The sequence below is a fragment of the Garra rufa genome, chromosome 12 (genome assembly GCF_049309525.1).
Source record: "Garra rufa chromosome 12, GarRuf1.0, whole genome shotgun sequence".
In the NCBI taxonomy this organism is placed as follows: Eukaryota; Metazoa; Chordata; class Actinopteri; order Cypriniformes; family Cyprinidae; genus Garra; species Garra rufa.
Window position 1 is genome coordinate 30553771 of NC_133372.1, and position 22957 is coordinate 30576727.

Below are 22957 nucleotides of genomic sequence, written 5' to 3' on the forward strand. Positions count from 1 at the left end.
CACCGCTTAGGCTTACCTTGAAGCTGGAAGACCTTTGTAAGGGGACCAACCTTACAAGAAACTGTCTTCCTCCACAGCAAATCTGTGGTCGTATGTATCCAGTGCTCACACTTGGACACTTATACAAATAATTTCTAGTGTTCCGGTTCCTAGAGAGAGGACAGAAGGCCTGGCGCACTACGGGCTGTGGTGCTGTAAAAGGGCACCTAGGGTGAGTACCCTAATATTAGGTGCAAACTGCTTGATCAATCAAGGCAAAAGAAAAGGTATGGCCTGTTCGAAACCTCCTCGGAGGCTCGAAAAGGATATACAGCACCGTAGCCAGGTGAGTGCACCAAAGGCCCCAGCCTCAGCGCACCATAGATGAAGTATGACACCTGGGGGAAGTCTCCTGAGGGAGATAGTACCGAAGGGAGTATGGAAAGCAACGAAGGCTGCCACGTAGCCCTTCGGCAATAAGTGTGCCTTACCGGCCGTGAGGCGGGCTTGCAAGAAGTACAGCACTGAACCTACTGGGCAGTGAACTGGGTGCTGTATGCACTTAAAGAACAAACTAGTTCCACTTCCCGGTGTACACTTTCCTCGTAGAGGGAGCTCTGAGTTGGAGGATGGTCTCAGCAACCTCAGTTGAGAGACCGAAAGCTAGGAATTGTGCCCCCTCAGGGACCAAACCCATAACTTTCATAACTCCAGATGAGGGTGCAGGATGGCACCCTCTACTTGTGAGAGGAGATCCCTCCTGACGGTAATTCCCAAGGAAGGGCCGTCTAGGAGAGGCATCAGATCTAAAAGATCTGGCCAGAACGGGGCCTACTAATAGGAAGCGGATTCCGTCCCGGCGCACTCTCTTCAGAACTCCCAGGAGCAGAGCGATCGGGGAGAGATTGGCATACAGAGAGGGTCTCGACCGTGTCTGCAGCATGGTCCCCAGTCCCAGAGGAGCTGGACGACCATAGGTCCAAGAGTTCCACCGCACTGGATGGAGGTCTCGAATCCCCGGGCCTCAGCCCCTGTCTCAACAGGACGACTGCTCCCATATGAGATGTCCAGGATATGAACTGCTCTCTTTTCAGAGGAGTGTGACCTGGAACCACACAAGAGTCTGGTGTGCCGCTCGTATGAGGGGCGTGACCGCAGAGCTCCTTGAGGGTCGGAGACCGCTCACTTTGATGTGGTGCACAACAACTCATGGCAGTCTATGGGGTCTGGGAGAGAGTGTTTCCAAAGCAGAAACACAGTAAGATGGTATGTGCTCCATAGACCCAGGGCCGCGCGATCACTCTTGATCGGCCCCCAAACAGGAATTAAGATCTTTCCACATGTCTATGGGGCGGGAACAGCGCCTTGAGACCCTGATCATGTGGAGCGGGTTCGCCCCTCGGGGAGAACCACTTAATCCTGTTACCTTCCAGAGGAAGGATGACACCGGGGGAAGTCTCCTAAGGGAGATAGTACCGAAGGGGGCATGGAAAGCAATGACGGCCACCACGTAGCCCTTCAGCGTAAAGTGTGCATTACCGGCCGTAAGGCGGGCTTGCAAAAATTCCAGCACTGAACCTACTGGGCAGTAAACTGGGTGCAGTAGCACTAACGAACAAACATGTTTCGCTTCCCGGTGTACGCTTTTCCTCGTAGAGGACCACTACAGGGAACTGCTGTACAGCAGGCCAAAAATATTATGTTGGACGCAGCTGACAACAGACCCAATAGTGTTTCACCGTAAGTGGGCTTATCGGGTCTAGGGAAATGTTTCACAAGCAGAAACACGGCCTAGTCTCCAGGCGATAAAAATGCCAATAGGATGGCATGTGTCGCATAGACCCAGGGCAAAAACGGTCACTTATGACCGGGCCCAGAACAGGAACCAGTTTTTCTCCACAAGTCTAGGGGGTGGAACAGCGCCTTGAGACCCTGACCATGTGGAGTGGGTTTGCCCCTCGGGGAGAACCCTTTGGTCCTGAGCCGACGGTGTTTCACTGCTAGCCTATTTTGACTCTCGACTGAGGTGAGGAATGACCGAACCAAGAAGGAGACAGATGTGTCTGCATTGTAGTCAAATTCCCCCTAGGCTGGCATAAAGTACGCTTTTGCCCCAAAAGCGAACACTAGAAAGGCGAATTCTCTGAAAAAGAAGAGGAGCCACCTCGATGGCCGCCTACTTCAAGAGAGTTTCACTTCTTATTACAAAATCACAACCTGCAGGGTTTTTTTGTTTTTTTTTTACGCAGGACCCACATAGACACATTTGACAGAAGTTTCATGCTGCCAAAATGTTCTACTAAGGAGATCAGTCTCTCGAGGCTGACCTCTGATGCAATAAGAAGAGGCGAGCCCCTCCGTGCCGCTACGTAAAATGGGCGGATGTAATGAGAGAGGCTCATGAGAGACTGCTGCGCCCTGAAGCACCGCGGTGGCAGGGCTAGCAGGCCAGTCTATGGAGGGCAGCCGGGTAAATTGAACTGCCCTGGGGGGCCTGCCCTCAGAAGCCCTGAATCTGTCAGGACCTCTTCGTCGAGGACTTCTCCGCCTGCGGAACGACCCTCAGGCCGACCTTAGGCTTGGGAGCCCCCGACTTCTTCAGGTTCCTGGATCACAGGCTCCAGGATACTAGTCGAAGAGTCCAAGAGTCCTCAACACAGCGTTTTGGACAGGAACCATAGTTTCTTCCACATGTCTAGGGCCCGAAAGGCTCGCCGCGTGACCTTGAGCATGTGAAATAGGTTGCCCCTCGGGGAAAACCATTGGTCCTGAGTCACCACTGGGAGAGTCTCATGTACAGCGGGCCAAAGGGTGTACGTTGGACGCAGCTGCCACCAGACCCAACAGTTTACTTAGAAACTGTATAACCATGAGTGACTGGCCTTATCTCACTCTCTCGACTGCCATGGGGACCGATTCAAATCGAGCAGGAGACAAATGTGCCTGCTTCGTGGTCAAACCCCAAATTACACCCAGATAAGTGGTCCTCAGTAATGGAGGAAGCACACTTCCCTAGGTATTTATGGTCTTAACCCCAACTTTCCATGTGAACAAAAACAACATCTCGATGCTGAATTGCCACATGCTCAGAAAGAGCAAAATAAAAGTTATTATAATTATTATAATTAAGTATATGGATGCCCTGGAATCACAAAGGAGCCAGAGAAGCATCCACAAACTTATAGGAAAGTGCAGGGTGAGAGTGCAATAAATGGCCAAAGCAGAGGCTGCTCCGCCCAGCAGCCTAAAATAGTTTTAATTCCTCAGAATTAAAACTATGGGAGCAGAGCTACACAAACTTCACACATTTAAGTGAAAAAGTTTGTGACATTGTTTTTGAATGTACACATTTATGAATGAACACATTTGTGAATGAACATATTTATGAATGAATGCAGCCGCTCCCTCAAGAACGGCTGTGAGTACTCAGCTCCCCAGCAAACTATGCATCAATCGCGTGAATCCCCGCCCTCTATTTTAAGAGGCGAGAGCAGGGAGAAACAAACGATCAATACATAGTCTGCTCATATGCATACAGCGTCAATCTCCTCGGAGAAGGACAGCTGCAGCAGCGCGAATTCTCACTAGAGAGAGAGAGAGCGCGCTCGGGAGTGAAGCTGCGCGCTCTGAATCAGGACGAAGTACCGCCTCTTTTAATTAGTGATGGGAAGTTCGGATCATTTTACCGACTCGGATCTTTGAGTCTCGTTCAGCAAAATGAACGAATTTTTTTTCGAGTCATTTCGTTCATTTCGTTCATTTTACCAAAATATAATTAAAAAGCTACGTGTTATTTCCATAACACATGTACTGCTTGTACAAACGTTGATTATAATTATAATACTATTAGAAAAAGAAAAGTTTAATTCATTGTTTACCTGGGTCTTCAGTCTATGATTAGCTCCCTCACCTCTATCTGTACAGGTTTGAGTCGTTCGTTCATCACGTGACAGCCCCATAAGCTTTACCTATGCTGCCTGAGCCGGAAACAGAATTGATTAGTTCATTTCTCGAGTCTTCGGGTTAGAGTCATTCGTTCATCACGTGACAGCCCCATAGGCTTTACCTATGCTGCCTGAGCCGGAAACAAAATTGATTAGTTCATCTCTCGAGTCATTGGGTTTGAGTCGTTCGTTCATCACGTGACAGCCCCATACGCTTTACCTATGCTGCCTGAGCCGGAAACAGAATTGATTAGTTCATTTCTCGAGTCTTCGGGTTTGAGTCGTTCGTTCATAGTTGCGCAATTGCGCATGCGCGACTGAACGAATCACTCCCGAGACGACTCGTTCTTCCCGAGTCATATTAAAGATTCGTTCAAAATGAACTAATCGTTCAAGAACGACCCATCACTACTTTTAATGCGGGCTTCGGAACCCTGAAACAGAACGTGCAATATTTGGGGACGTGTAACCCCCGCGAACACAGCGCCCGTCCTGCCTCGGCAAAATGGGACCGAGCCGCGGGGAAAACACTACAGGCAGTCAGCTCCCTCGAGAACTGACTCCTGTGCTTCACTCCCAGACAGACAAAACAGAGATCGCGTGAATCAATGCTCATAAAAAGACGAGGAAACGGGGAACACACTTTCTAAATTGCCTGCTTATTTTGTTTTGGACATATTCCCTCAAAAGAAAGCCGTGCAAACTGGCACGAAAAACAGGGAATACAAGACACACACAGAGCGCGACTGAAAGACAGAAGCTGCCGGACGCGCTCACCGCACGTGCTTATATAGCTTCCTGGTTCCTGACGTCACCCGCCCGTGACGTCACACGCGCTTCTCTTTGGACTGATTTCACATGTATTCAGAGCGTAGGAGACACTGAAGGCATTCCCATAGCGTTCGAAGCAGCTCGACGTTCCCGAAGGGGAACTTTTATATCAAAAGCAACAAAGCACAACATTTATTGTGATTTACTGAATGGGGAGGTCAGCTACATGTCCTGTTTATTAACTGCAAACAGGCTAGACTAATCGATTCTTGGGATTTAAGAATCCCAGGAATCATTTTGTAAAAATGAGAATCGATTAAAATCGAGAAATTGACTGTTTTTTTTACTCAGCCCTAATACGGACACTTTGCAGTCGCTTGCATCATTTTGCTGGCTTTCACAAATCCTGTTCCCTTATGGGATAGTAAAGTGTCCATTGGATGCACACTTCAGTGAACCTCGCTGGAAATAGTAGATCATCCGGGTACTTTTCGTCTACCGTTTTATGAATACTATGAATTCGGACATGCTACTCTTTCCACATATTGTATCATAGGGAGGTATGCAATTTCGGACATATTGCTCTTTCCACATACTGTTTTTGCCTACTACTGAAAATAATATTCAAGTAGAAATCTTGGATTCAGCTTGAGTGTACCTTTAATATGAAGGCAAATAAATAACTTATTTCTCCAAAACAGTAATAAAGACCCCCGTGTATAAATAAGCAATGAAAAACTGCATTACAAATCCTTTTTTTAGATTCTGGAGTCCAGTAAAATGAGATAAGATGACATATGTGTTTGTCCTAAACTGACAAATCACGTCCACACATTATTAACCACAGAGAATGGGTGAGTTTCACCAGAAGTTATATGAATCTTGCTTCTGTATTTGGTATTCCACATTCAGACCACATTTACCTCTCATGGATCCCTCGGGATATTCTTTTTGGAACTGTTTTTGTTAAAATACTGCTCAGGTAAGGCTATTTCTTTGGCTGAAAAATACAGTATGTAACTGCTGGTGTGTTCTGGCCGTGTTTCAGGTGCACTATTGTGCATCAGGCAATTATAGTCTGAACTGAGGAAGAACTCTAAGACCTGCTGTGCTTCTCAGGGCCTTCATCTTAAGGGCTGATGTTTCCCTCAACTTGTTCTGATACCTTTTGGCTCATCTGGGAGTGGTGTTCTGTTCCAATATTCATTTGAATCGTTAATATGAACAGAAACATTTGGCCAGCTGTTATGAGAGTTTTACAATTTACTATATAACTAACCAAATATGGCACCAACTATCACCACTCCATTTGATTTCCGCTCGTTCTCATCTAGCGTAAATGAAACAGACTGCGTAATAGTCAGATTTAATGTGAATGTGGAACACTATAATGAAACAAATAGCATTTGGGAGTTTGATTTTGTGATGGCCTTGCAGACTGTTGATAACGTTAAGCCTATGTGCCGTTTATGTTCTTGCCAAATAGCAGGTGGGTACACAATTCAACCCATCTGTTCCTATGTGCTTGTGTAAAGCTAGGAAAGTACAAAAACATACTGAGATTAGTCATATTGATACTGCATTTAAAACTGTAATATAAATGTGAAAGTAGAAAATTGAAAGAAAAGCAATGCCACGTTTATGCAATCTGCTATACATAATACCTTGTTATATTAAATAGGGATTTCAGCTGGTCCTTTATTAGAATGCACAAGGCATTTCTCTAAAACCGAAATCTGCGTATTCCCTTGCTGAACACAGACTCCCTCAGACTGTTGTCTGCAGAAACATGTTCAGAATTGTATTAACTTTTTTGCATTTATTAATCCATGTTTTTCTTCATCTGTTTTGGCCACTGATACAAACAATACAAGAAAAAATTATTATGCTTACATAAGACCAATTTGCCAAACAGAATAGAAAGGCACTAGGGTCAGTTTATGTTGATAAGAGATAAATCTATAATCTAAATTCTGATAGAATTATGCAGCATTTTTGTATATCTCATAAAGGAATGTAAGGGGGTCAGAGGTGATCTTATCTAGTATGTAGTAAAATAATTTTGGGAGGATGGAGAGAGGTAGGTTATTCCAGGTCTGTAGGTCTAAACAGAATGTTCCTCCAAGGGACCCGTTAAAGATAAGACTGCTGTGCCCCCACTGCACACAAGAAATGGTTTGTGGTCCCAGCTGTGGCTGTGTGAACGTACCTCATAGATTAGACTCAGCTAGCAGCAGTCATACACCGCTTCTTCCAGACTGTTACAGTGGAAGAAAGGTTTGTTTTTATCCAAATATCTGTCTTAAGTCACTACTTTGGTGATTCAACAAACTATAAAAAAAAAAAAAAAAAAAAAAAAAAAAACTTCATATATTTATTTATTTCGTGAGTCAACAATCCACAGAGCAAAGATGTGACATGACATTCTAAAAAACAAAACTATATAAAAAAGCCCTGAATATCTCAATGTCTCCTTGCTCTCCCTGCAACTGTCCGAAATATCCACCTCACTGTCTCCGAATGTCCTCCTGCTGTTTTCCCTTCTTAAATCTCATCTATCAGTTATAGGCAGCGTGACATTATTGTCTCTCTCTCATACTAATGATGACAGTGATGTAACCTTATCATACACCTGCAACAATGGTCAAAATCCAGACAGGAATAAGCTCAAACTGAAATGGGAATCATAGCAGGCATGCCAGTGGAAATGCTATCTAATAGGGCCCTCTTGTGGTTGAAGAGTAATAATGAAAATGAGACAGGGACACAAATTGCCACAGGGAGACTTAATAGATATTAAAAGTAACACTTTATTTTGATAGTTGCAAAGTCACTTATAGTTAGTATATGTCAGCCATCAATAAAGAAAATTCATCACCCAAAAAATGAAAATTCTGTGATTAATTACTCACCCTCATGTTGTTCCAAATCCGTAAGACCTTGATCCATCTTCAGAACACAAATTAATATATTTTTGATGAAATCTGAGTGCTTTCTGACCTTGTATAGACAGCAATGCAACTACCAAGTTTGTTTTCTTTGCACACAAAAAGTATTCTTGTAGCTTTATAAAAATTAAGGTTAAACCACTGATGTCACATGGACTATTTTAATGATGTCCTTACTACCTTTCTGGCCTTGAATGTGTCAGTTGTGTTGCTAGATGTTAAAAAACAATAAAGATAATAACCTCTAGGCAAAGTAAACATTTTTGCAACTGGACTTTTGACTACGGATGGAGTCATTGCCCTAATCTTCAATACCTAGAAGGTCTCTAAACAATTTATAGGCATTAGGTTCATTTTTATATAATGGGCAAGAATAAAAACATATTTTAAATCTGTTTTCATCCCCAGTGTAGTAAAATTATTTTAGCTCTACTGATTTTCAGCTCAGGTTGTTATTACACTGTTTTAAAAGTATTTTAATAGGCTACTAGACTGCTCCGGTTACGAAAGGGGGCTGCGATATAACAATGCTGTCATTGCACTTCACACATTATTATCTACCGTAACACAGGAAAGCAGAACACACATCAGCAATTTTCAAACCCATTTGCAGTTCAGGGCTGACCAAAGGATGACTCACCAAAAAGAAAAGTTGTTTCGGATACACAGGCAGTGTCGCTAATAAGTTCCTCTGGCTCAAATCACATACCTAGATGACACCTACTGTGGGCATAAAATGACCTGTTCTTTCCTGCTATTGTGTATTCTTATACTACTAGCCCATGCTGTAAAAACAAAAACGATCTGTCTGTTATGTTTATGTTTTGTTTGGACTGTTATTTTATATTTAAATATAGTTTTTTCCCCACTGCTACTTTCTCAGTTTACTGGTCTAGTCTTCAAGGAATAGTTCACCCAAAAATAAAAATGAACTCACCCTCAGGCCATCCAAGATTTGGAGAAATTTGCCATTATATTACTTGCTCACCATTACATCACAATAATCCACAAGTAATCCACAGAAATCCAGTCCATCAATTACAGTTTTGTGAAGTGAAAAGCTGCATGTATTTGTATAGCAAAACCATCCAGCATCTCAACTTCAAACCATCCATAATCTATAGTAGATGAGCGCTTTACTTTAGACCCGCCCTCACCGAGCTGAAACAGTACGACTCCGATCACCATTGTGTCGACTCAGGTGCAGGGGAAGACAAGAATGTCTCAGATTGAGGTGTTCTGTTGTTGGATGTAACAATGAACATGGCAGTCGTCATTTACTCCCAACATCTGAGCAGCTGAAGACCCAGAGGATAATGTTACTTTCGTTTTTTAAAAGGAAAGCGCCAATCCCGATCTAAATATGCCTCTACTGTTCATGCAAATCGTTCCTGATGCAGCTTCACCCACAGCAGAAGTCAGTATAAGGTTAAAAAATGCATCTTTGCAAATGGCCTGTCTTAATAATGTGATTGTTGGCAAGTTCCGCGGCTAAACACGGCTAAAGTAAACATCACATCTCATCATCTCACGGCAGAGAGGGGCGGGGGTGAGCAGAGCTCATTTGCATTTAAAGGGACTGTGCAATAAAATGAGTTGATATTTTGCAGAGCTGATTTTGACAAGGTAAAAGGTTTTTTGTTTTTTTTTTACAAAACTATTGAGTATTTTTAACTAAAGTATATTATAGACTTTTCATTAAGACCCTAAAGAATCATATGAACTTGTGGAAAATGGGCATCCGATGACCCCTTTCAATTACTTTTTTTGCTTTCAGTGGAGTTGTGTGGATCACTTGTGAATTATTGTTACATTTGTAATCAGCTGTTTAAACTCTCATGCTGACGCCACCTGTTCACTGCAAAGGATTTATTGTTGTTCAAGTGAAACATGCAGAATTTTTCCAAAACTGTTCTGATCTTGGATGGCATATGGTGGGTACATTTTCAGCAAATTTGTTAAGTTAACTATTCTGTACTCACCTTTGAGATGTTATGTGATCTGCCTAGAATACTTTAAATTTTCTTTGGAAGTATATGATTTATCCTATATAGGCTTATAGTGGTACTGAAGAAGAGCCGTTGCATATGTGATAACACAGAATTGTTTACAAGCCTGGAAGCTCGAGAAGAGGAGAAAATGAGATGAGTGGAACTGCGATAAGAAAGTGACAACACATGCAGAAAAACTATCCAATCTTATCAACAACACAGTTCTTTTTCTGTTAGACTGTTTACATAAATGAACACTGTAAAATGCCTGTAATATCTCTTTCTAGCTCTGCATGTCCTTCAGTATCAGTAGAGCTTCCTCTCATTGTGGTGACAGTTTTTAAAAAACACATAATATTATTCTAAGTAAAAGCATTCATCATGGGCTTAGGGATTTTTTTTTTATTAAACTAATACATAGATTATTTTCAGCCTAGTGATAGGAATAACAGCGTTTATTTAACGGCATTACTTTTTTCAGTAACGAGTAATCAAACCAATTACTATTTCCTCCGTTGCAACGCCGTTACCATTACTGACAATCCAATGCAGCGTTACTATAATTTGTGTTGCGTTCTTCTTCTGAGGTAAATTCTGGCTTATTCCTCTCAGCCCGTCTTTTTCCAGAAACAAAAAGTAGCCAAGATCAACTTGATGAATGTTTACTTTTTTTTAACGGATGTGATGTGGGCTTTTACCTACATGTCCGCACGTCTCATGGATGGAGTCTGCGCAGAATTTAAAAAGTGGAGAGTTTAGATGGGAAAAACTGAAGGTCGCGTTGGAAACATATAGATTACTTTATAAGAGAATATCTGTTTTTTACGTTTTACTCCATTTAAAAGTATACATTTCAAGCTTTACATACATTTATACTACACAGTCGTTAAATGCTTGAATCTGATTGGCTGACAAACATTCTAATGGTGTGCATTATTTTCAGGGAAACGCACGGCGAACGTAGTTCCAGGCAGCACTTGACCGCATTACATGTCTATACCACTTTGCCACACGATTTCAGTTATTTCAAAAGTCCTTACAGCCCAAAACAGCAAAATAACCAAAATAAACAATAGGATAAAAAACACAGATTATTTCCATGTTTTGGCCACAACATTATGTTTTATTATGTACGGAAAGCACATACTGTATTTCTCCCACTCTTACTCCCTTACAGACCCACACATACAGTTTGCACAAACGTTAGCATACGTGCTAATGTTGTTAACGCTGCTCTGAGGATTAACAACTTAAAAACTACATGACAGTTCTCACACGTGAGGTAACAACGGCGTGGTCTTGGAGAAAATAAACTTAAAATTAGTAGAGACGATGCTGCCAATTACTTTTGAGAGACGCACAGACTTGAGAGAGGTAATTCACTAGCTTAACATCTCTCTCTCTCTCTCTCTCTCTCTCTCTCTCTCTTGCCGTCTGTCTGCCTGTCTGTTGGTCTGTCTAAACTTCATTATTAACTGCATTAGTTTGCTATCAACAGCTCAAGTGTCGTTACTAGGTCTAAAATTACATTTCGGAATTAGCAACAAAGGCATTGGGTGAGCTGCATAAGAAATGAATCCTACTCACAATAGCGATTTAAGGACAAAAAACAGACGAATGTCTTGAAATATATCATCTGATCAATGTCTTGACGTGTGATAACCGTAGTATAAGCAGATTAATTGACTTCGGCCCGTCGTCAATTATTCCTTACATATTTTTCATGTCTGTGAGGCACATATTCGCAGAGATTCAGGTTGATTTATTTGTGTCTGTGAAGAGATGTGACAGAGACCTAGCCTGCAGAGAGCGCACCCTGTTTATTTTATTTATTTTATAAAAGCACATTGTTTTCTTGTTATTATGACTATACACACACACAAGGTGTCTCTCACATTGTCCCACAGCAACATTAAAATAGTGTAGACTAGTGTACAATGTTTTATTCATTTACCATATGTAATATTGGGGGCATCCAAGTTATTTGACATATTTGAATAAAAAAAAGTAACAAGTTATTTTCCCTGGTTATTAGTTACTTTTACATTATTGTAACTCAGTTACTATTAGTGGGAAGTAACTTGTAACTATAACTAATTACTTTTTTAACTAACAACACTGTTTTGGGTTTTTAGCTTACCTGTTTGCAATGGAGTCTGTAAATGGTTGATTTTAAACTGTTGTTTAGCAAACTGCTGACCCACCATGCACCATCTTTTCCATCTGAATAAATCAGTGCTGTACTGTGGCTCAGTAATCTGTGTTTATTAAGAATCTTTGTTTATTAGCTAGCTTATTTGTTCTGTATATCTGAAACTTTTTTTAAAGTGTCCAGATCTCCAGTGTATCGGTTTATGAGTGTCCATGTTATTGAGTTGTTGGGTTTTATGGTCAGTCTAGGTGCTGTTAAGAGAACATTGGAAGGAGACTACTTGAGGTTTTAGACCCACTCTAGTTGCAAAAACGCAAAAAAAAAAAAAATTATGTAAACATTTACAGCTGAATAGTGAACATACTTTTAGAGTGCTGTAAGACATGGCAGAACTTTTAACAGCCCATCTGTGGATTTATGATCAAGGGAGGTGGCTTGTTTATTTCTAAAACAAATGCAATAATCTCAACTCTGAGCTAAATCTAATGAAAAAAGGCCTAATAAATGATTATGGAACTGCCAATCTATAATCAAAATATGCTAATGTGAACAATTCTGTATTAACTATTATCTTACCAAACACAAATTGTTTGGAAAGATTACTATTGAAGACATCTATTGGAGATTAAAGGGATAGTTCACCCAAAAATAGAAAAATAAATCCTAATTTCATCATGTCATCATTTACCCTCTCATCATTCCAAACCTCCATGAATTTCTTTCTTCTGCTGAATACAAAGGAAGATATTTTGAAGTGTATGGGTCACCAAAAAGTTGACGGTAGCCACTGACCTCTAGTATGAAAGAAAAAAACTATGGAGGTAAACAATGGATTTAAGCTATCCCTTTAACCTTTCACATACATCACTTTTTTCTATTTTTTTAAATAATTTTATTAATGTTTATTTATTACCATGTATTTTCCTTTTATTAAACTGATTGAAAACATTCCAAAAAATCATCAAATCAAGAAAGAAAATAAAAGTAACACAATATTCATCTGTATGTATTGATTTATGTTCATTTTAGTAAGTTTTTTTTTAATTCCTAAAATTTCAAAAATATGCTTCTTTGATCTTAGTTTTTATCCAGAATAAACCAAAAATAACAGATTATTTGTAGAGTACAAAAAAATAATAATAATAAAAATAAACTAATACTCTCAAATCTGAAAGATATGTATGTAAAAGCAGAGAGATGCACTATTGTGTGGGAGTTAAAGCTTCCCTTACATTAAATACCCAGACTGATGCAAACATATTTTTCAAACAAGGGAATTTACTGTCAGTTGGAATTTTTACTGAATAGGATTCTATGACTCAAGGGGTCACACTAATCTGTGTACAGGAAGTAATTAAATGCCAAGGAAAGACTCACATCCTTAAGCAAGCCAGAATTTCCCTAATCACTCATATCCTTATTATGATTTTTCTACTGCCATAGAAATGGGCACAAATCACACTGAGACATTTAAAAAGCACATGATATATGGTGCATAAACATTGTAGGTGAACTTTTGCCAACCTTTGCTGGTGCTAGAAAAGATAAAGGGGAACTGGAGACGATGGGTCATGTACATGGGAAGAACTGATAAATCTCCTCAAATCTTGGCCTTGAGGAATGTAAATCCATAGATTATTTTTGTTTTTATTACTGTACATTCTATGTTGCCTGTTAAAATTCCTGAGTGAAAGATGATAGCACCAGACCTACATCATCTTCTATATGCTTTTATATTTATCTGCTTTTATCTTAAAAAAAAAAAAACAGCTTGTGATGATATCCAGTGTCAGTCCAGAGTGCAGGAGTGTGAAAATCACCCACATTCCACTATTATTCTTCCATTCTGAATGCAGTTGAGGAGATTGATTGCAACAGAGAACATATGGAAATGAATATATATGATTTTGTTTACACTGTATATAATACAAAATCTTGATTGTACAACATTATAAGCATGCTATTGTGTCTATAGCTAAATGTGTGTAATTTATCTGAGTACATTTCAGTAATTCTGTTGTGCTCAGAGTCTTTTTGAATGGCTGAAGTAACTCATACAGTCATGTGAAAAAGTTAGGACACTCTATTGAATTTCATGCTTTTCCATATCAGGACATCATAAAAAAAATCTTGTCCTTGGCTGGTACTAAAATTTGGAAAACAAAACCTCAGATGAACTACAACACATGACAAACTGCACTGTGTCATTATTTATTGAACAAAATAAAGCCAAAATGGAAAATCCATGTGTGACAAAGTTAGGACACCCTTACAGTTAACGTTTGTATAAAGAGGGTAAATAACAGTCAAGCACTGCTTATCAAATACCTTTGATTAACTGATCATCAGCAAGTTTGAGCACCACTATAAAAGCTTTGGCAGTTTGCTGGTCTGGAGCTTTCAGGTGTGTGTTAACACAATGCCAAGGAGGTAAGACATCAGCAATCATCTTAGAGAAGCATTTGTTGCTGCCATCAATCTGAGAAGAGTAATATGGCCATGTCCAAACAATTTGATCTTTATTCACAAGTGAAAGACATTTAAAACAGACACCTCTCCTTCCAGGAGTGGACATCCAAGAAAATTCACCCCAGGATCAGACCGTGTAATGCTCAGAGAAATGGCACACAACCCAAGAACTACACCTCAGACTCTACAGACCTCAGTTAACATGTTAAAGGATAAAGTTCATGACAATACCATTAGAAAAATATGGGACAAAAATGGCATGTTTAGAAGCCTTGGCAAAGGAAAGCCTCTTCTATCTAAAAAAAAAAAAAAAAAAAAAAAAAACCATGGCAGCACAGTTTAGGTCTGCAAAGTTGCATCTGAACAAAACAAGTCTTCTAGAATAATGTCCTTTGAACAGACAAGACTGAAGTGGAGATGTTTGGCCATAATGCATAGTGCCAAGTTTAGTGAAAACCTAAAGAGCATATCAGCACAAACACTTCATACCAAAAGACAAGCATGCTGGAGGAGGGCTGATAATTTTGGGCTTGTTTTGTAGCTACAGGACCTGGGCACCTCACAGTGGTTGAGTCGGCCATGAACTCCTCTGTCTATCAAAGAATTCTCAAGTCAAATGTGAGGGGATCTGTCTGACAGCTAAAGTTGCGTCAAAATTGGGTCATGCAACAGGACAATGATCCCAAGCACACCAGGAAATCTACAACAGAATGGCTGGTCAAGAATCAAGGTGTTGCAAAAGCCCAGTCAAAGTCCAGAGCTCATCCTGACTCAAACGCTGTGTTGAGAGCTGAGCATAAGCAAATGCCCACAAACCTTAATAAATTGGAGCAATGTTGAAAAGAAGAGTGGTCCAAAATTCCTCCAGAACAATGTGAGAGACTGATAAATTCACACAGAAAATGAATGCTTCAAGTTATTGCTGCTAAAAGTGGATCTACAGGCAATTGACTCATAGGGTGTCCTAACTTTGTCACACATAGCCTTTTCCTCCTGGCTGTATTTTTCTTAAATAAATAATGACACTGTGTGATATGTCATGTGATGACGTTTATCTGAGGATTTATTTTCCAAATTTTAAGACATGCTAAGGACCAGATAATTTTTTATTATGTCCTGATACAGAAAACCATGAAATTCAATAGGGTGTCATGACTGTATGTTGTGTAGTGAATCCGGCAGAGCATATGTACACAATTATAAGAACATGAGACCCATTGAAAATAGACCTTACATATATAGGCTACTTTTATATTTCAACCTTCTAGACAGACTATAACTTTCCTTTCCACCTAATCCCAGTGTGACATATCCTAATCCACAAGCATTTCAAATAACATCAATAACATCAATACACAATTCTGATTCGTGATGCAGCCCAGTCTTTGGTATAATGCATTACTTATAAATTGAATAATGTAATTTAAATACTTTCTCCTTGAAAAAGTAAATTAAGGGATTACTTTTTTTCCCCTGTAATTTAATGACACTTGTTATTGAATTAAATTTTGCATAGACTACAAAACCATAAATAGTCACTATGTATAAAACTATATAAATAGACCCTATAAAACAATAGTGGGTTTAACAGAATTAATATATGTTTTTAATGTACCTCAACTTAAATACACTGGTTAATTCAAGAATAGTTTATGCAGTTTATTATTATTTATATTAAAGACTTGAAGATGCAGTTAGTAACTAGTAATTAATTACTTTTTAAAAGTCACTTACCCAACATTGCAGCCTCATAAACAACACATTTAGGCCAGAGGAGAACTGGTCCCCTAACTGAACCTGTTTTTGTTTAGGTTTTTTGTTGTTTTACTGTTTACTCCATTTTCTTGAACTGAATATGCTCTTTTGTAGAAATGCTTTATAGCTGCTTTGTTCATAAATTATGCATTTTGCAATGTTCACATTTAATCAACATTGAACTGAGTAGCAACACTACTGTCTTCGGTTGAGCTGCTTATTGCTAAATTAAACTTGTTTCATAATTTATGAAATTTACAGTTATTGCACTAAACTGAATGAACACTGAACTAACTGGAGCTGAATAATATAGGAGTTTAGACCACATGCACACACAGACAGTGATTCATGTGTTTTTTTTTTTTTTTTGTTTGTTTTGTTTGTTTTTTTTGTATTAGTAACCATAGATGGAGAAAGTTCACTTCAGCAAAATGAGCAGCAAAAAGAGGAAGGGTGGGTCCCACATTTAAAGAGCAACAGAGGAAAATTCTTTTGGAGTCATCATGATCATTTTCTATAGTTCACTATAAAGTCACTTTTTCGTCATCCTTGGCACAGCAGAACTTAAACTGAACAAAACACCTTTTTGTAATTGGTTACATGTGTCCTTTGTCCTTTGATTCGTTTTTATTAGTCTGCATTGTAACTGGATCAATATGTCTAAAATCTGGTCCCAAGAGCATATGATGAGACATACTCATTATATTTTGTGCCTAACTTCATGGATACAGCCTAAAAATAGTCTAACAAGAGTTCATTCATTTTAATGTCACATCATCAAAACACTCTAGGTTTACATACTTACATACCCACAGACTTCCTGCCCCTTTAAAGAGCAGCACAAGGGTGTGGCCCTGAACCAGCATTTCCCCACCAACTCATTTCCAAATAATGTGGCTGAGTGTATGAGAGCGTTTGTACAAAGCAGTGCAGTCAACGGTTGACTGTAAAGAGGATAACCAGAAAGACATGAGGAGGAAGACAGGAATCTGACAAAGAACACATTGCAGCTGTTAAAAGAGAACTGGAGTGAGAACTTGTGTGCAACTGGGAGAGCAAAGCACCGATATCTCTGACAAATCATCTTCTAGTTCAAGGGTAAGATACTTTGTATTTATTCATTTGCTCTTAGTTTAATTCATTTGCTTTGGCTGTTAGTTTGAGTTAAAAAGATTACAGTTAAAGTGAACTAAACTCGTTAGTATTAATAATGAACGTATTTATCAAATTTAAAACAACTGAAAGTAATAACTTCACAACATATTTGGTTACAACATAAACTTTAAATACAGAAGCAAATAGTTAGTAATTTCCTGATTTTTAAAATATATTCAATAACTAATTCATCAGTCTAAAAAAATAGGCAATAAAGAGACAAAAAGGATAAATGACAGCAAATAATAGCTGGATACATTTGAAAGACTACACAGTTAAATGTTCCAGCTCTCGCAGACTGTGGTTTGGTTTTTCTGGAACAGATTATGTAGTCACAGAACATTTTTCCATGTGCTTTTCAATTTTGTCCTGACTTAAAATTGCATGCTTGCATGTATGCTTGTTTCCATTAATTGTCTGTGTAAGGAGACTAGCAGAAGGAAAGTAATGACATTTTCTATAAAAAAAAATACATTTTGAAGTCGAATGCTGAGAAAACTGCAAATGTGGTAACCTGTTTTTAGAAAGAAAGGAAAGAAACCAGTCATTGTTTTGATCAGGTGCATGTTCCTGTATGCAATGGGCTATCCAAAGCATACCAGTCTGATGTATATATACACATATACAGTATATTCAGTATAATATATAAAAAAAAAAAAAACAGTCCATAGCTACAGATACAGAAAGAAGAAGAAACCACCTTTAGAAAGACATTTATTAGGAGGGTGAATGTGAGTAAAATCTACTTGTGGTTACAATGAAACCACTTCAAAAAAACTGAAAGTTTGTGTCATATGGGTGGAGAAATGAACAGGAAGGTTTCTCAAGAAGCTTTGTCACATACAGCTAAACACCCACCTCTCTCTCTCTTCTGTATATGGCAGATTTAAGCTTTTTGTTTGGCTTTTAAGTTTTCATGGGTCCTGTTTTTGGTGAAAATGAAGTAACCAAGTAAAAAGTCAAGGTGCTTTTTAGCTGCATAGTGAATAATGACAATATTTCTTTCTTTGTAGGAGTCAATGGATCTGGTGTGGTTCATTATTGGCATGTGTGCCATGAATGCAATTGCCTCTGCATGTCCAGAGAACTGCCAATGTAGGACAAGCAAAATCCTTTGCCAAGGTTTTACAATAAAAGAATTTCCACCCTCCATTCCACCAACCACCGAAACTCTCTTAATCTCCAACACCAGCATCGAATCATTAAAACCAGCTGATTTTGAGAATTTTGCTGAGACACTCACTGTGTTTGTAGCCAAGGATTCAAGAATAGCTGTGGTGGAACCTCACACATTTGACCAAACCAAAAAACTCATTGCCTTAGGTTTCAGTGGGACAACGCTAACCTCTCTGCCACAGGATCTGTTTCAAAATCTAAAAGCATTATCGACTCTAACGCTGAGTAACAACAAACTAGAAGTTCTCCAACCATCACTTTTCACCCCTCTTACAGTTTTGAACAAATTAGACTTAAGCAGAAACCTTCTAACCTCTTTGCCAGAAGATGCTTTTCCAGGTTTAGAAAAGCTGGAACAGCTTATGTTGCAGAGAAACTCTGTCAGAAAGCTTTACAGCAATTCTTTTCAAGGACTCAATCATCTCAAAGCCCTGTTCCTGCAACAAAATCATTTGACGGATATACCAGCAGGCGTCTTTGATGGCCTGGTGAATCTTGAGGTATTGCATCTTCAAGACAACAAAATCACTCAGCTACCAGCAAATCTCTTCTCAAACTTGTTGAAGCTGAAAAAACTCTACCTCTCCAACAATAGGTTATCATTGCTTCCCAGTGCAATCTTTTTTAATCTTCCCGACCTTACTCATATATCACTGTACGAGAACCAACTCAGTAGGTTAACACCTGGAACTTTTGGTTCAATGGCTCTCCAGGAGCTGTGGCTATATGACAACGTGTTAACCGACCTAGAGGAGAATGTGTTCAGCAACTTATCTGAGATTCGCCTTTTGGTGCTTAGTAGGAACCGGATTCAGCATATTTCTCCAGGTGCTTTCAATGGCTTGATGAAACTAGAGGAGATCTCTCTTCACACTAATCGACTGACCAATATTGAGGCGGGGATATTCAAAGGTCTTCCAAAGTTAGCTAACATATCTATAGAGAACAATCAAATACAGAACATACCCATAAAACTCTTGGATGGTGTGTCCCATTTACATCTCCTCGAGCTTCAAAACAATTCCCTACCAAATTTGCCTAAAGAATTTCTAAGTTCTTTGTCCATAGTTGACAATATTATAGTTCATCAGAATCCCTGGAGGTGTGACCAAGACATAATACCTTTTCGGGATTGGCTTGGACAGTATCAAGAGAAAGTGAAGAACCTTACTTCTCTGATGTGCTTAACTCCTCCGGTCCTGAATGGTAGAAATATAAGAGAGCTGAAGGAGGATGAAATCATGGTCAGCCAAACACCAACTGTGACAACGGTTGATATTTCATCAGAAAGTACACTGGCGGACAGCGACACTTCCCCAACCAAAACATCAGACTCCACAACAGTCTCAGAAGAGATAGACACAAGTGAAGGTAATGCTGTGGGTCAAGGTCTGTCCAAAGACAAACTCATTATCATTGTAGCCGTTATCTGTACTGCTGTCCTTCTTGGTATCATTGCCTGTGTGGTATGGAGGAGGAATAAAAGAGGAAGTGAAGACTTGGACCGTCAAAGAAACAGAAAAACAAACTCAGTTATCTAACATTACTTAAAAGCTCTTCAGTGGATTTATGAAGAACATTCTTTTTTTTATTTGGCAAATTAATTTTAACAAGGGTTTGTTATGGATATCTTTCTTTCTTTTCTTTGTTCTTGATGTACAATAAAATTAAATTAAAAAAATGAAAATCATTGCTAATTAGATCGAGAGATTGATTTGATAATCATAACCTCATGAATGTTGTCACATATGAAGAAATGTACTGTATTTTCCTTTCTTGCCACTGTCAATGGTTACACTTTCTGCAGTTCTATATTAAACATGTTTTTCTTCATGACAAACGACTTTTAAATAATAAGCAGGACTTTTATATTAAAAATAAACCATCAGGATGTTACAACTTGGTATGCTAGTCATTTTTGGCACCTTGGTTTCATTGCGAAGTATTTTCAATGCTTATTTTATGGTTTTCTATATCTACTACATGTTTACATCTGCTCATATTGTTTTGCATTATGGGGCCACCAATTAATTTAGTTCTTTAAAATGTTTTTGCTTGTAAAATACTACTACTGTCATTTATTTTTTGGGGGGGTCTTTTATCTATATTTTACCTTTTAAAACACTCTTCTTAAGTTACAGATAAATAAATAAAAAAAAATGAACAGTCTGCTCACAAAATTAAAATTTATTTAAGACTAGACTACAAGACAATTGATTAAACTGAGAATAATCCCTAAATATGTGTAGCTTGTGAAACCTTTTGAAAGTGAATTTGCAATTTTTTATCTCCTCAAACAGAAAACAAACTGTCCACGCCCTTTCTCCTGCCTTAAACACATGTAGTAAACACTTGGAATATGTAGATAAGCACTACGTGCCTGTATTTGCTTTTAGGAACATCATTCTGAATGGTCACTGAACTGCAACCGAGATGAGCAGGTAAGACTTCTTCCGAGTCTTCTGTGCAGATCCTCTTATCCAGTTCCAAGCGAACAAAGCGTGGGTGTGTGCCATAAGCTCCTCAGTCCATCGCCACACCAGCATGGTCATCACAGCTCGCCATCCAGTCCTCCTGCAAGGAAAATATATCAGTCATCTGTATCCAATCTACGTATCCAATCCATCTGCCTGTGAACCTCTTACTCACCTGATCCACCATCCAGCTCACCATCGCACTGCTGTTTATAAATAAACATACATCACGTAACTTACCTTGTTGTCCGTTTGCTTCCCTGACATAGTCATTGTTTAGAAGTTATTTTTAATTGATCAAAATAATTCTGATTTTGTGTAAATACAGTTACTTGCACAAGCCAGTATGCACAAGATATAAGGACATTTCTTCATGTTTTTTATTATGCTTGTTTCTTTAAGTCACTTAATATTAGTAAGTATAAAGCTCAATATTTGCTTTTATTGTGTTATTCCTCAGTCTCGCACTGGAGCTGGACTGCAGTAGTACGTCAACCTTATTTTTGCAGAAACATAGACGTGTATGACAAAACCGTGACAGCAATCAAAAACTCACTCTGTAGAGACTGGAGCCTTTGAGGGTTTACCTGATATCATGACCATTGAGATATCTGGCACAAACGTGACATCATTACCTCTGGGTGTTTTTAAAGATCTCAAGAACCCTCAAAGACTTGTTTTGAAAAATAACCAAATCCGTAGCCTTGAAAAGGGGTTATTTGATGATTTAAAAAAGCTTCAAGAATTACAACTGGATATGAATGAGATCAGCTCTATTGAGGAGGGGACATTTGACAATTTAGAGAATCTCTCAACACTTCATCTTGCAAGAAACAACCTTAGTTCTGTATCAACATCTCTTTTTTTCCAAACTTAAGAGCTTAAAAACTTTAAGGCTTTATGAGAACCAGTTGACTGCTCTACCTGATGGGATTTTTGATAATCTCCAGGATTTGACAGAGATAGGCTTGAATAACAACCAAATTTATTTCCACACAAAAGTAAATTAAAAGAACTCTATTTGGACCATAATCTTTTAACAGAACTGCAGCAAGATCTATTTGTTGGTTTCTCTTCATTAATGTTTCTTACTCTGCAAAACAATCAACTCACCGGTCTTCCCAATGCTCTTTTTGGAGAACTGCCTAAACTGAGATAAATCTGAGCAATAACAATCTCACTCAGTTACCACCTGGAGTTTTCAGTCCACTTAAAAAGCTCAAGCAGTTAGACCTTTCCTCAAACCACTTTTCAACAATGTCTGCAGACTTTTTTGAAGGTCTTGAAAAATTGACTGAGCTGAATCTTCAAAATAACAATTTCGAGTCATTAAAACAAGAAGACTTTGAAAAACTTCAGTCTCTTTCAGTGCTCAAACTGGGAAATAATAAACTACAAAGACTTCCAGGTGATGTTTTTGACGCTCTTCCAAAACTCAGTAGACTGTACCTGAACAAGAACCCATGGCAGTGTGACTGTAACCTGGTGCCATTCTTTGATTGGATGAAGAACAATAAGGACAAGATTAAATCAAAACCTACAGAAGTTTGTGAGTCTCCGACAAATCTGCAAAATCAATCAATCACCTCTTTAACAGAAGAACAATTAATATGCTACACAACTCTCTCACAAGCTTTCCTACAAGTATCGTCCCCATGACCACTCTGCACACCACAGTGTTTCAAATTCCTCTTGTAACACTCTTCAGTTGATTTCTAACATAACTCTCTAAGGTTTTTGCATGGTAATGGATATGACAATGTTAATGTATTTGGTCTTGGTGGAATAGATCTGCTTTGGTGCTGAATTGCTGCTGCTGTTGGTTATTGCTGTTGTTGTAGATTATTGCTGCTGCTGCTGCAAAGCAAGTGCAAGAACTTGCTACTGCCAATGCATATGCAGATGCAGTGCTGTGAGCATTTAAGACATACTGCTGCACAAATAGCATATATAATAACCTATAGCAGATCTATGCAGGTGGAGCTGGGGAAGGTGGAGAGTGTCAGAGTAACTCTGAAAGCATGCTCTAGTGAATGCTAACCAGCCATTTAGATGTAAAGCAGCAAGTTTCTTGTCTGTGTGTGCAACATGAATCAAACAGCTTTTACCTAATAGTTTAACACTGCGAATATCATCAGTTTGC

General features: G+C 39.0%; 1 protein-coding gene and 1 pseudogene across 1 annotated transcript; both read left to right on the forward strand.

Moving 5' to 3' along the window:
- The first annotated feature begins 16886 nt into the window (after positions 1-16886).
- lrrc15 (leucine rich repeat containing 15) lies at positions 16887-20233 on the forward strand. Its single transcript, XM_073852452.1, has 2 exons — positions 16887-17107; positions 18178-20233. Exon 2 carries the CDS (start codon positions 18184-18186, stop codon positions 19879-19881), a length of 1698 nt encoding a protein of 565 aa, XP_073708553.1. The 5' UTR covers positions 16887-17107; positions 18178-18183; the 3' UTR covers positions 19882-20233.
- Positions 20234-20884: 651 nt separating this feature from the next.
- Positions 20885-22526, forward strand: LOC141347556 (uncharacterized; annotated as a pseudogene).
- Positions 22527-22957: the final 431 nt, after the last annotated feature.